Below are 15,494 nucleotides of genomic sequence, written 5' to 3'. Positions count from 1 at the left end.
ACCCTTGCTAGGTTCTAGATTATGTCTGGCATACAAACCTCTATGGCCAAACCTTATAAACACAACATGCATTTTATGCATTTAAGCAGGTGACCTGGTACTATCTACTATTATCCATCACTATTGGCCAATCCAGCTGAGGTGGATGGGATCTGCAGTCCAAAACATCTGGAAGGCATCAGCTTGCCTGTCCTGAGGTTATATCCTGCCTTTCTTCTCACAGGGCTCAAACAAACACATCTTAAAAGGCTAGAAGCTGTGCCAAAGCTGTGCTCCAGTCCAGCTTCCAGCTTCTTAGGATGCATGCAGCATTTCAACAGCATATCTCCAAAGTGACCCAAAGCAGCTTTATTTTGGCCTGTCTGTTTGGGCCCAAAGAGCTCAAAATAGTCTTCATGGTTCCCCAATTCATAAGCACAAGAACAACAGCCCTGCAGTGAAGGTGCAACTAAGTGACTATGATGGCCCCACAAACATCAGGGATTAGTGGGAATATGAAGCACCCTTTCCAAGTCTAGTAGCAGACACAATAAACATGACATGATCATGCTAACAACAGTTAGACACCAATGTGGAGCACAGTGCAGAACACTTAACAGTAGCAGCAACAACCGGATCATATTAAGTTTGATCATAATCAAAGTTTTTCAGTTTTCTGCTGACAGTGATTTACTTATTTCTTTGACAGACTCCTGCAATTCACAGCACACAGAGGGAGACAAAAGGATGATAAAAAATAAGTAACTTCCTCCAAGGAAGCAGACACAAAGTCGGCATCAGAGTTAATTTAAGGCTACTTTCTCTCTTCCTTCCATTCATCCTCACACTTTAAACTCAGTTTCAGGAGTACAAACCTGCTCTGGACACTTTCATCTGCTGAGATCAAGAAACCGAGCTGCAAATATGTTTGGCCTTCCTAAAAGCAGTGTGAGTCACAGGGAAATAATGTAGAGAGGAAAACCTACACACAGCTTAAACTCCCACCCCAAGCCTGAACACACATAATGTTGAATCCAGCTTTTAGTGTCATACTTAAAGTAAAGCCACTATAATCCGTGGAAAGGGAAGGGGAGCCTGGCTAACGCGTCCCAAGGCTTTCAACGGCTTTGTTGTTGTTGTTGTTATTTCAAAGGTGACTTATTAGGGATCCAATCCAGCCAGCAGCACCAAAACATTTTAAAGTCCAAATAAATGACTGAGAAGAGGGAAGAGGAGGAGGAGGAGGAGGAGCACATGAGCAGCGAACCACTCGGAAAGGTCCCCAACAGGGGGCCTGGTTTTGGCCAGCCCCGACTCAGGAAGCCAGGAGACCCGGGGGTCCTGCCTTTCCCCTTCCGGGTCCACCAGCTTCTCCATTCCCTTGAGCCTGAGCCCTCTCCCGCGGAAGCCTCCCTGCCTGCTGCTCCCTCCAGCTCCAGATTGTTGTCTCTCTCTCCTCTTTCCAAGGGTGCTTTCTGCAGGCAGCCCCACGGGCGAAGGGAAGGAGTAGTGGTCCTTACAGCCCAGAAAGGCCACAAAGGCGGGGGAGGAGGAGGAGGAGGAGGAGGGGGAGGGCAGAGGGATAAAGACCCTCCTCCTCCTGCTCTCCTTTCCCTCCCTCTACAAACCCCCCCCCCCCACACACACACACAGATCCAAAGCCAGGCCGAGCGAGCGTGGGGACGAGGGAGTTCCCAGCCCCTCCGCGTTACATTGTCTCGCAGCCCATGGAGGAGAGGGAATATGCAAGCACTCCTTCCTTCCTTCCTTCCTCTTGAGGAGGAGAGAGCCCTAGCAGTGAACCCCGAGACCTTCCAGTCGGTCCCTTCGCCTGATGGGGAGGCTCAAAAAAGGAGGACACCCATATCCACCCCACTCCCCTGGAGGAGAGGGACTTTGGAGGGAATGGAACAGGAGGAGGAGGAGGACGTGGCAAGCTCTGGTGCTTTCAGCCTCAAGAAAGGAAGGAAGGAAGGAAGGGAGAAAAAAGGGAGGGAGGGTCTGGTGCTGCTCCCTGCCCTCAAAGACCCCCACACTCCCCACCGCCTTTTGGGGGGACTCTGGAGGTCCCTAGGGGCTGCTTAGGGCTGAGGGGACACCAGCTGCCTCCCCAGCAGAGTGGGGCTTCTGCAGCCAGCGCGGCGGGGATTCCCTTGCCTTGCCTTCCCTGCCTGCTTTCTCCCGGCCGACTGGCTCTAGTTGGGGAGCCCTGGCCCAAAAGCCCTGAGGGAGAGGCCGGGGGAAAGGCTGGCCCTTGGGTGGGAGGCCGAGGCGGCTCCCCCAGTCCTTCCTTCCTCCCTCCTCCGCCAGACATTGTGGAACCTCTCGGAGGAAGAGAAGGGGGCGGCTAACCTTAAACCTCGTCCTTGACCCTCAACAAAGACCCGGAAAGAAGAGGGGGCCAGGGCAGAATCAGCAGAAAGAAAGAAAGAGCAAGATATATATATATATACACACAGATATAATAGCATATATGTTAAAGCCACAGAGAGAGAGAGAGGACAGGGCGCCATCCCTGCCTGCCTGCCTGCCCCGAGGCAAGGACAATAGCTCTCCCGGGCCCCGCTTTCCCCTCCCCTGGCACCGGGGGGTGGGGTGGGGTTGGGGGGCCCATTGTGTGGCCCATTTGCAAAACAAAACACACACACTCAGACACACAACAACAAAAATGCAAGGCAGCGAGTGGCTCCTCCTTCTGCTCCTCGTCTCCAAAAAGGCCTGTGTTGGAAAACTGCACAGAGCGGCAGGGGCAGCAGTGGCGGCTCCTTTCCTGCAAAGCCACCATCTCTCTCTCTCTCTCTCTTCTGGCCAAAGGGGCGAAAGGCCCTGAGTGGGGCGAGGAAGGGGCCTCCCTGCCCCAGAGGAGGGAGACAGAGAGAGAGAGAGAGAAGGAGAAAGAGCAAGGGAAGGAGGAAGGGAAGGGAAGGGAGGAAGGAAGGCCCGGTGGCTCTTTTTGTGTGTGAGTGTGTTGTTGTTGTCGTCGTTACCTGCCGTGAAACCAGTCCTTGCAAGCGTCGCACTCGATCATGAAGCGGGTTACGTCGTAGGGCAGCCTACAGATGCAATAGACGGGCACCGTCGCCATGTTAGCTCCCCTTCAAAACAACGCTGGACTCCCGAAGCCTATCAAGAGACGAGCAAGAGCAGGAGGAGGAGGAGGAGGAGGATGGGGTGGGCTGCTGCTGCTGCCGCCGCCGCCGCTTTCCCTTTTTGTGTATTTGGCCTGCCTACCCAGCAGCGGAGCAGAAAGCAAGGCAAGGCAAGGCAAGGCAAGGCAAGGCGCCTGGCTTGGCTTCTCTCCTCTCCTCTCCTCTCCTCTCCTCCTTGGCCGGAGGAGAAACTACAAATCCGCCAGGCCTGGAGAGACGTCGGCAAAGAAGGGTGGAAATGATTAAGGAAGGGAGGGAGAGAGAGAAGGAGCAAAGGAGGAGAAGAAACAGCAACAGCAAAGGCGGCCGCAAAACAAATCCAGGAGAATTCAAGGCGCGATCCTCAAGGTTGCAATAATGTCGAAAATCATATAATAATAAGCACGGAAACCATCATCATCATCACCATCACGGTCAGCCAGGGCTCTCCGAAAGTTTGGCTCCATGGTTCTTGGCGGGAGCAGTCGGGAGGCGCTTTCCTTTATAGAGGGAGAGATAGATAGATAGATAGATTTTTTTTCTCCTCCTCCTCCTCCTCCTCCTTTCTTCTTCTCCTTCTCCTCCTTGTTTAATCTGGTCTGGACGATCCCGATCCTGCCTTTATGGCATGCCCTCTGGTGACAGTCCAGGACGGCGGCTCTTCTTCTTCTTTGCCCAGATCATAATAAACCCTCCCGAAATAATGTAGCCCTTTCCTTGCAATGTCCTTACGTCAGCTTGTAACATTGTAATATCTCCTCTCCGGTGGGGCTGGGGAGGGACTGGCTGCAACGGGGAGCAAGGAAAGCGGGGGGCGAAGCTTGGCACACCATGCGAGATATAGATAGATATACATATAAATATGTTTGGAAGAGAGGGGAAAGAAAATATGGAGAAGGCGGGTAGGGGAGAGAGAGAGAGAGGGAGGGAGAAGAGGAGCACTATCCGAGCTGGAAAATAAGCCAGGAGGCGTGCAAAGGGAGGGAGATTTTAAAAAATGACAAACGATTCAAGGGAAGGACGATGATGGCTCCCGAGGGCGGGAGGGGATACGAAAGCAGCCTCCCCTTGAAAGGGAAAGGGAGAAGGAAAAGGAGGGGGAAAGCCGCCATAAGAAATCTTGTTTCCGACAATAAACTACACATATTAGTAAGGTAGTTGGAGGCCATGGCAAACCTCCTTTGGGCACAAGAGAGAGGGGGAAAGAACACCACAAGTCGGGGGAAACGACACACACAAAAAGTTGACAACTCTGGTCAACTTTCCTTCACAGTTTACGGAAGTTGGGTATCATTATTATTATTGTTATTATTATTATTTGCTGACAAGGGGGGGAAGAAAAGTTGAGGGAGGGAGCACTCAAGTTGGTAGTAAAGAAGCTGTTGCACAACAGGATACAAGCACACACAACAACAATAGCAGCAGCAACAACCCCTGTGTTCTTTTTAACATATAAGAAGTTTTCTTTCAAACTGAAAGGGATTCTTAATTGCCCACCTCCCTAGGGCTGTTGTTGAGGGGGCTTGGGGCGTTTAGGGAGGAAAAGGCGGGAAGGGGTTCAAACTAGTAGGAAAACGCCCCCCCCCCCCATTCATTCCCTGCCACCCCCAGCCCCACTTTTCTCTCCTGGGGGCGAAGGAGGAAGGAAACTTCTTTGGGGGGGTCTGTCTCTTGCTGAGGCGAGGCTCCTAGAAGTGAAAGTGTGGCTGGGTTGCCTCTCTTTGGGGCTGCTTAGGCTTCATCCACACTGGAGAAATAACACAGTTTGGCGCCGCTTTAACTCTTTGTCTGGTTCAAGGCTATGGAATTCTGGGAGTTGGAGTTTGTTGTGGGCCCAGAGCGGAGCTCCACAACAAACTCCAACTCCCAGAATTCCATAGCCTTGAGCCAGACAAAGAGTCATTTATATCCGAGAGTATGGCTTCATGAAGCTATCTGTTGGAGGGTCCAGGAAAACTATATTAAACCCAAAGGAGAACAAAATGTAGGAGAATCAACCTGCTTCTCTTTCAGACTGAAAATGTATTCCAATAGTTATCTGGGTTTTTAAAGCTTAACTGACCCCCCCCCCCACCCTCCATAGAAACCTTTTGAAGCCCCAACAAACTCCACCTCCCAGAATTCCATAGCACTGAGCCATGGCAGTTAAAAGTGGTGTCAAACTGGATTGTTTCTGCAGTGTTTACTTAAACAAAGATATTCTTCAAGATGTACTCTACCCAGCTCAAAATATTTTGAAAACACCACAGGCTTTTAATTTATTCTTGTGGCCATATGTTTTATTTCAAAGAGGTACCATGAACTGGGAAACCAGTGTGGTGTAGTGTTGTGAGTGTTGGTCTATGAGACCAGGGTTCGAATCCCTCTTCAGTCATGGAAACCCATTGGGTGACCCTTGGCAAGTCACAGTCTCTCAGCCTCAGAGGGTGGCAAGAACAAACCTCCTCTGAACAAATCTTGCCAAGATAAGTTCACCTTAGGGTCGCCATAGGTCAGAAATGACTGCATTGGATCCCAGTCTGGCACAAAGGCAGCATACAAATAAATAAATATTTGTGTTATTGTTATTATTATTAAGCTTTATTTATAGAGCGCTGTAAATTTACACAGCACTTTACATATAATCAGTTAAAATAAAATAAAATAAAATAAGCCTGTCTATGACATACATTCTATAAAAAATTAACATAAAACACATTTATACATATTAATGTTAAAAATAAATTATAGCAGGTCACAAATAAAAAATAAAGTTATTGCACACATGCCTATCTGTGTGTACACATGTGCCTTCAAGTCGCCCGCCCACTTGTGGAAACCTCATTAATTTCAGAGGATACTCTTAGGCAAAGACTACTCAGAGGTGGTAGTGCCAGTTTCCCAATTAAGATGGGATCTGGTGCTTTTAGAGTATTTAGGCCCTTGTTAAAGCCTAGATTTATGCAAAGTGCACAAACGCTTCTTAGTATTGTTCAGTTGTTGTGTGCCTTCATGTTGTTTCCGACTTATGGTGACCCTTAATCTGTGATTTGTGGTCTGGAAATAAGTCCGTCTATAGACATATGTACAAAGAATTATGTAAATGTGAAGTCGAAGGCTTTCATGGCCGGCATCCATAGATTTTTGTGGGTTTTTCGGTCTATGTGGCCATGTTCTAGAAGAGTTTATTCCTGACGTTTTGCCAGCATCTGAAGATGCCAGCCACAGATGCTGGTGAAACATCAGGAATAAACTCTTCTAGAACATGGCCACATAGACCGAAAAACCTACAAAAAACTAATTATGTATATATAATTATATGTGCATGCAGGTACATACACATACATGGCCATCTTTCTGGAGTAGTTCAGTTATGTATTTATTTCCATGTGGGAACTGGGCAAGATGGGCCTTGCAGTCTCTTCCACCTCTATGATTCTATGCAAAGATATTTGGCAACATAGCTAATACATGCACATGTAGAGACTGCATTATTTTACATATAATATATAATCTATAGATACATGAGATGTAATTTTAAAATCCTAGATGGCTTCCATGACACCTCCAAAATAATTCCTGGTTGAAACAAGAATTGAACCATAAATTGTGTCAGCTTCCAGTTTGCAGTGGCCTTTTGCTGTATGAAGTCCTCCAGATATATTAACTACAGCTTCCATAATCCCTGACCAGCATCCCCCCCCCCATTTTTAAATTAGAATGTTGTCAATCCCATTGAACCAATCTACATAATACTGAAGATGGCATGAGATTTCTATGGCGGGATACAAACGGGCAGGGGAAGACGTCTTGGAGGTGTATTCTGCTGAATACGGAGCCTCCAGACCGCCCGCCCCGGGGGCGTGGCTCAGGAGATGGGGCTTCCACATGGGGGGCAGTGAAGACACATCACCTGGGTCCGTTTCTGACCCGCAGTTTCCAAACCGCCGCCTCAGACGACGCTGCAAAGAGAGAGGCAGCTTCCTCACGGGCGGCCAAAAACGGGGCTTTTTTTTTTCTTTTGCCGGCTGGCGGATGCGCATCAAACGGAAAAGAAGCGGAGAAAAGCAGCACCTTTTTAATGCCGCTTCTTCCCGCTTGGGGCGTGCGGGGGGCGTGTTCATGGCGGCATTCAGGTAAGGCCCGTCTGAAGGCTCTACCTTCATGATGTCATGAATACACCCCTTTTTGCCCGTCTTTATCCCGCCTTTGTTTAAGGCTTGAGGCTTTTGTGCAAGGTTTCTAAGCACATTAGGCAGCTAATCACAGAATGGATTTATCAAATATTCTTTCTGGCATGTCAGAGGCCATTGTGTGGCCATCCAACACCTTCTCAAAACCTCAGTATCACAGTGCAGACTCCCAATTCAATTATGATTTGCCCATATCTGTCTTCCTAAGACCTTCAGGCCTCCTTCAGAATTCTGGCTCCTGGATGCTAGCCAGCCCAATTTACTATCTAGGTATGTATAGCATTACATTTGCTGCTTGTATGAATTAACTTCTCCGCCAGCCGGCAAAAGAAAAAAAAAAAGCCCCGTTTTTGGCCGCCCGTGAGGAAGCTGCCTCTCTCTTTGCAGCGTCCTCTGAGGCGGCGGTTTGGAAACTGCGGGTCAGAAACGGACCCAGGTGATGTGTCTTCACTGCCCCCCATGTGGAAGCCCCATCTCCTGAGCCACACCCCCGGGGCGGGCGGTCTGGAGGCTCCGTATTCAGCAGAATACACCTCCAAGACGTCTTCCCCTGCCCGTTTGTATCCCGCCAAAGAGTGAGTGTGGTTCTTACATTTTGGGAAACTAAAGAGAGAAGGAGAACAGTTACCTCTGCTTAATCTGATAAAATCTAAAACTGAATCACAAATTACTGATGTATTTAAACAGCAGATGACAAACAGCAGAACAGAATATTAAAAAGTTTACCAGTGACATCCAGACTTACCCTGACATTGTACTTAAGCAAGAAACAAGTCCTATATGAAAATCTACCAACAGGTTTTAAACAACTAGTTATCAAGTTGTTGCTGCTGTTGCTGCTGCTGCATGCCTTCAAGTCATTTCCAACATGGTGGCCCTATCACAGGGTTTCTTGGCAAGCTTTGTTCAGAAGACATTTGCCATTGACTTCACCAGAAACTGAAAGACTGTGATTTGCCCAAGATCACCCAGATGTTTTCCATGGCTGAATGGGGGATCAAACCCTGTTCTCCAGTCACCGCACAGTGTATAAACCACAACACCACACTGGCTCTCTGGTCATGCATGGGTATAATAAAATCTATGGGTCACATCTGAAAAAGAAATGTGCTGAGGCCAAAATAGATAACTATTATCTCCCATTTTCCTGCCCTTTTTAACCTCTCAGAAATTTTAGCAGTGATGCCTCAGGTCTCTCCTATTTCTAGCTCTTTTATAAATTAATTAATAAATTATTATATATTCCATATAATCTGTATCTATGTTATTCTGGAATTTGCCCTTTGAGATTTCCCTTTACAAGTGAAAATAAGGACATCCCAAAATAAAGCACTGGTTTCTATATACAGTAATTGGGCGAAGTGGGCTCAAAGGTTCACGTGTAGTTCTGCTTAGTATTTCTTTTCTTATTTTACATTACCTTGATACCTTGGCTCCAAAATCCATTTTGTTCCACAAACAGCAACTTGGAAAGTTGCCAAGAACACTACTATTGCCCTGAAGATTGCTTTGGGGTCAGAGTAATTGTGCATGTGTTTTTTCCATTTATCAGATTAAGTAGAGTTGTCCCATGCAGTGTACATAAATATCTATCAGTTTACTAAGCCCACAAGGTTTTCTTTAAACTGGCCCACTCGGTGGGCCAACAAGTTTAGAATCCACTTGTGTGTCCCTCAGGAAACAGAGACATAGATCCATCCATCCATCCATCCATCCATCCATCCATCCATCCTCTGTATTGCTCCTGCCTTGAATAACCACCTTGATCTTTCTTTTTATCAGAGGCATTTTTATCAGAGGCAGTCTGGGATCTAACATCAGAAACTCTGAGTCCTGAACAACTAGTTATCATGTTATTGTTGTTGTTGCTCTGGTATCTAAAACTAGTCTCATATTTGGGGAACGGTTGTTCTTTTATTTATTTATTTATTTATTTATTTAGGTATTTATATCCCGCCCTTCAGCCCTAATGGCTCTCAGGGCGGCTTACAATTATTGTTTTTAATCAGACAGTTCCTTGCCCTCAGGCTTACAATCTAAAAGACACGAAACAAAAGGAGAAGGGAATGGTGCAGGGATAGGGGATGAGGTCCAGTGGTTCTTCCCTCTCTCTGAGGCCTGGACCAAGGCAGATGGATTGGAGGGAGGGCTCTTCCTTCTTCCAGGCTAGTCCTGATGGAGCTGGACCTTGCAAATCCCAGTTCTAAAAACAATCTGGGGTTCTGACTGGATTCAAAGTTCACCTTTCCCTAGTGCAATTCTTTGTCCACTCAGATTTTCCACTATGGATGTTCCTGCTTTGCATGTTGGGTTGTATGGTCAGGGAAATCTGCGGAGAAGAATAATAGAACAGCACAAATTTCACAATTTCCTCCTAGTATTCGGCATTGCAAAGTGTTGCAAAGGTATTATTCTGTAGAGAAAAAAACACATATTTTGTGCAAAAAAACCCCCTCCCAATAATGTTTTCTATCTAGAAAGTATGTTTCCTAAACAGAAAACAGGAAAGTGTGTGTGTGTGTGCGCGCGCACGCGTGTGCAGAAAACATGATTTTCTCTGCAGAATAATAACTGCACAAAATTTCAAGGTGGTTGAATACAGTGAGAATACTGCAAAGGAATATTTGTTATCTCTCACAGTGGGGAAAAACTACTTTCATTATTTGTTCTCACATAAGGGGACAAAATAATTGACAATTTATATATCTGACACTTATTATTATTATTATTATGCTTTATTTATATAGCGCTGTAGATTTGCACAGTGCTGTACATACTGTATAAACAATAAAATAGATACGAGTTAACCTGCCCATGGCATCTAATCTAAGAAGAATACTCATGGAGTCTAGATTTCCATGTATAACACATAGCACAACCTATGAACTCCCTGCTTCCATGTTGGTGCCTTGCAAGAGACTATGGCCTGTGTGTTAAATTGTTCATTGTTGTGTGCTTTCAATCCCTTTCCAGCTTAGGGTGACCCTAAATGCAAACCTATCACAGGGTTTTCTTGGCAAGTTTCTTCAAAAGGGGTTAGCCATTGCCATACTCTGATGCTGAGAGAGTGTGACTTGCCCAGGGTCACCCAGTAAACTTTCAGTCTAATAGAAGGGATTGAGCAGGGAGCCCTAGAATACAAAGAGACAGTTACCAAAGTCTTAAACTGCCTTGACTCCCAGCCTAGGAGAAATAAAGTGGTAATGATGATGATGACAGTGACAATGATGAACTAAGCATAACATTTTCAATCCTATTAGGAATTCTGAAAAATCCCACAAAAACAGGATCGTTTTCAGAATTTTCAGGGGCATTGAGCATTATTGCAAAAATAACCCGCACAGAAAGTGGACAAAATCGACCGCTTTTTACTTTTCCCCCCAAAATAAAAAACAGCCATTTTTGTTCACTTTCTGTGCAGGTTAATGCTGGATTAATGCTCAATGATCCTGACATTGTGTGAAAATTATGCCGCTTTTGTGGAATTTTCCTGTTTTAAGTCCAGTTTCTGCACACTCCATATATGCTCTGCACATTCCTTCCTTCCTATTTGTGGAATAAAAAACTGGTAAGGACAAGCAGGGGCCCGAATGACAATAAAGCTAATGAAAATTTATCCCCATATCATTCCCTAGAAACTTAAACTGCATTAAGTTTCATTTGGGAAAAACTGTATTTCATATCCTGGTTTAACTTTTTTTAAATAAGAAAAAACATAATGTATACAAAGGGATCTTGTAGCATCTTTGAGACTGAGGGGGTCTACGGACCACCCCAAGGGGTGGCCTGCAGCTGCCCCCCTTTTCATGCCAGATTGGGGCCACAGCAACCATACGCAGCTCCTTTTTGCGCACTGGAAAGGGCACCATAGCCACGCTGCCGCAGCTTGGCAGCACTTCTTTAATGCTGCATTGTATGAATGTAGCAGTGGAGGAGTGCCATGATACTGCACACCATGTGGTGCTGCACATGGCATCATGGCACCCTCTGGGCAGAGTCAGTGATAGCCTCATCTGGACACAATGCCTGGCTCTGCCCTGAGGCCGGCCTTAATGGCCAGTCTGAAATGGTCCTAACTGTGCAAAATAAGTTGTATAACTTATTTTGAGACTAACTGTGTGAAGTAAGCTTTTGTAGCTTGGTTTACTTGCTCATGGAGTGAAGCGTTGGGTTTTCTTGCATGGAGTGAAGCATTGCCCAGGAATGACCTTTAATGTATTAGTTTTTATTAACACACTGATTCTGATCTCTGCACACTTATCATCACACATGTACACATGGCAATTTTTGATGACATGTGAACAAAAAGGCACAGCAACATTCCTTAGGTAGGGAGAAATATATTACTTTTTAAACTCAGTTTAAAAATAAAAATAAACATAGGATTATAAAATACTGAAGATATCAATGTAAATTAAAAAAAAATTAAAAGAGGGGGAAAAGCAATTCGGCTGGCTGCGTTCCTAATAGCTGATTTACCTTGCGTGAAGCACTAGGGGGATGCATGCCATGAAATATAAAATTTTCCTGCCCCACACTATCTCACATGTTGCATGTGGGATCTTTGTCCTTAATTGTGCCTCCTTCAGGGAATGTTAGTTTTAAATGAGCCATTTCTATTAGTTCTGTTAGTATGTTAGTTTTAAGTGAGCAATTTCTCATTTAAAACTAGGAATATACTCCCGCGCCCACTCACTTGTGCTTGCAAGCAAATTTGAAGTCCCAGATTCTTCTGGAAGCATTAATCTGATTATAAATAAGATAAATATAAATAAATATGTTGGCATCTGAAAGATCATATCTCTTTATATAAGCCAGTGCATATATTAAGATCTGCAGGGCTTTCTCTCAGTCCTACCACCTTCAAAGGTTCAGTTGGTGAGGACTCTATCCTCTCTCTCTCTCTCTCTCTCTCATCTCTTTAAGGAAACTATGGCCCAGAACAGATCACTCCAAAGAGGCAGCCTGCACCTCCCCTTTTCATGCCGGATTGGGGCCAGGGCAACCTCACCGGCAGCCCTGCGGCCCCAATCTGGTGTTTTCTGGGCCACGGAGAAGTAGCAAAATGCCACTTCTCCATGGCCTGGAAAAGGGGGGTCCTTGGGGCTTCATGCCCCCAGAAACTCCAGCCCTACAGGGGAGAAAGGGGTGGCCCCTTTCTCCTCAGAATCGTTCCCGTGGTTGTGTGGTTGCCGCGGGAATTATCCGCTCTCGGAAGGAGCTGTGAAATGCAGCTCCATCCTGTGACGCTGTAAGGGCTTCATCACATCCCTTATGACGTTGCTTCTTGTTGTGGACATGCTGATGCTGCACATCGCACACATCATCATGGTGGCCCCTGTGTGGATGATGACGGTGTCCGCACATTCTAGGGTTCCAGAACATGCGGTTGCCACATAGTCCGGAACCCTAAAATCGGTGGTGGTACACCGCTTTGTGCCCGTCTGTATTGGGCCTATAGGCCTGAACAGACTGGCCAAAATAAAGCTGCTTTGGGTCACTTTGGAGGTATGCTGTTTAAATGACACACACATCTTAAGAAGCCAGAAGCTGCGCCAAACCTGTGTTCCAGTCCTGGTGTGACTTCCGGCCTCTTAGGATGTATGCAGCATTTAAATAGCATATCCCCTAAGTGAACCGAAGCAGCTTTATTTTGGCCTGTCTATTCAGGCCCTATTTTTCAAATATGTTTTAAGTGTTTTTAGTGTTTTAGCTGTTTTTAATTATGTTTTTAAAAAATGCTGAAGTTTAATTCCTTTTCAACTTTTGTAAATTAATGTTTTAGTTGGACCTTTTCAAAATTATTGTAAGTAATCTTGGATCCCATTTTGGGAGAAAGGTGAAATATAAGTGCAATAAATGAATAAATCAAGTTTGCTTATGCAAGACATGGTTCACTAAAAACTAAAACACCACTTTCTCAACACTTAATCATAAGGATGGTGGGAAATTTGTATAGTAAGTGCAGCCACCACTGAATTAGGGGTTGGTAATGTGGATGCTACCAGCGATGTAGTGAAGTCTTTCATACCAATTCTCAAGTCAAGTCTTAGGTTGAGTTTTAAGTATTTGCAGTTCCTGCATGGCAGGGGGTTGGACTGGATGGCCCTTGTGGTCTCTTCCAACTCTATGATTCTAAGTATAGAGCCAACTTATAACAGAAAAAAAGGAGGCAGGGCACTTTTCTTGGAGGGGAACAGCAAACACTTTAAGCAATGACGATGAGGTGGGGGTTGAGTCCACTTGGCAGCCTGTCCCTGCTGCACAACATGAGAGCTTTTCAAAAGTTTTAGAGGGATTCTTCCATCTCAAACACATTGGTTAATGCATTTGCTGTTTCAGAAAAATGCCACACACTCTAGGGACAAGTGTTATATCAGCAAATAAATATACAAGTTGCAAGCTGAGTCCAAGTCAAGTCACTGCCATGAATTGAGTCTGACTTAAGTCTGAATCGATCAAATTGAGTCTATATTATTGCTGAGTCCAAGCCAAGTCACTAACGCGACTTGAGTCCGATTTAAGTATGAGTCAATCGACTTGAGTCTTGCCACCTTGAGTCCCTATATTGGAAGAAATGTAGGCTATAAGTAAATAATAATAATAATAATAATAATACATCACTAGATGTTACTACCCACCACAGTTATAAGAGGAAGTTTTCATTGTCCAACACATTTCAGCTCAGAACCTATAACAATTCTATGCAGAGCTTTCTTTTTCTTAGGACTATAACAGCCACTTTCTGGTATCAAACATCAATACCTTCATTAGGCCAAGCAATAGGTACAAAATACATCACAGTAGGTTTCAAAATCTACTTGCTTCTGCATAAGGCAAAACTGGTTTTAAAAAAATAATGAAGGGAAGAAAAGTTACAGGTTTGTATTTTCCTTGAAGTGTTTGCTTAAGACGACCTTGAAGAATGGTCAGTGCAGATAGAAACCCTGAGAACAAAGGCAGTAAAGGAAATGCAGTAAAAATTTCCTTCTACTTTGACAGCAACAAAGCATCTCCTTCTGAGAACTGTTTTGGTCTCTGGGCCACTTTGTAGGCAGAACACATTAAGCCTCTGAGGAAGCTTCTATACTGTCAGATGTGGAGATAAATTTAGGCCCCATATGGAAAAAGTATGCCAATAAGAGCCAAATTATGATTGTTTATGTTGGATGGAACAACTATCAAGAAAAAGTCCCAGTTCCAGTCCAAATTCATCTATGATGTTTTAATTGCAAAAGAGAAACATCAGTGTGAATAGAAAATCAACATCAACATGCAAATGGAGAATAAAGAACATTATGAGATCATCAAGTACAAGGGAGAAGTCGTAAGTTAAATTATCGATGGCAAGAGCTAGAATGGAGAAAAATGAGACAATAAACATCTTTTCACAGACTGACATGGGGGCATGGAGGATATATTTTGATTTATGAATTTAGAGAAGTATCAAATACTATAACAGACTAAATCCATTTGTGGGTGGGATGGATGCAACTTTGAGATTATGGCCTAAATTCAATTGCTAATATCTGCTAAAATAGACCAGTTGAATAAGTGAAACTTAGGGGCTCAACAGTCCGCCCCTTTTCTGGCCGGATCAGGACTGCAGCAATCTCATGCCATGGCCTCAATCTGGCCTTTTGAGGGCACAAAAAAGAACCACAAAAAGCGGCGCCATAGTCATGGCGGCACAACTATATGGCGCTCCTTCAGCACTGTGTCGTATGGACGCAGTGCTAGAGGCACGCCATCACGCAGCATGCCATGTGGAGTGGCTTGTGGCATCAGGGCGACCTGGGGGGCAGAGTTGGGCGTGCGTGATGAGGACACTACACCCTGACTCTGCCCCCATGCCGGCCTTTCAGGCTTCTCTGTACAGGGCCTTAAATGAATGTTGACTGAACATTCAGCAGGTTCCTTGTTTTCATTAGACATTTCACAGCATAATTAATAACTTAATTCATTTTTACCCCACAATCACTAAATTTGAGATGTTGTATTATTAGTTTTTTGTGCGTTTTTGGGCTATGCGGCCATGTTCTAGAAGAACATTGAGTTCACATGTTGTATTATTGTTTACACGCACCCATATCAGTGTGCAGCTCTGTACCTAATACACCCCAGAGATCTGTGGTCCCTCCTATTTTGCCACATCTCTTCCTTTTTTCATCCAGAATGTTACCAGCAGTATCTCAGAGAGGAATCTCCACTCGTC

At 45.1% G+C, this 15,494-nt stretch overlaps 1 protein-coding gene across 2 annotated transcripts in view; it reads right to left on the bottom strand.

Moving 5' to 3' along the window:
* Nucleotides 1–3,273, bottom strand: part of PHF2 (PHD finger protein 2) — a 170,177-nt gene extending 166,904 nt beyond the window's left edge. The window contains exon 1 of one of the 2 annotated variants that reach the window (XM_089523013.1): nucleotides 2,967–3,273. In XM_089523013.1, coding sequence (XP_089379139.1) covers nucleotides 2,967–3,064 — 98 coding nt within the window. In that variant the 5' untranslated portion in view covers nucleotides 3,065–3,273. Of the gene's footprint in view, nucleotides 1–854; nucleotides 1,043–2,966 lie in introns of those variants that run through there. The other variant, XM_089523022.1, reaches the window with a different exon arrangement.
* Nucleotides 3,274–15,494: the final 12,221 nt, after the last annotated feature.

This window comes from Sceloporus occidentalis, unplaced genomic scaffold, assembly GCF_023333645.1.
Source record: "Sceloporus occidentalis isolate IW3139 unplaced genomic scaffold, rSceOcc1.0.p SCAF_1, whole genome shotgun sequence".
Taxonomy (NCBI): Eukaryota; Metazoa; Chordata; class Lepidosauria; order Squamata; family Phrynosomatidae; genus Sceloporus; species Sceloporus occidentalis.
Note: the sequence above shows the minus strand (reverse complement) of the source record. Positions and strands in the feature narration are given on the sequence as shown.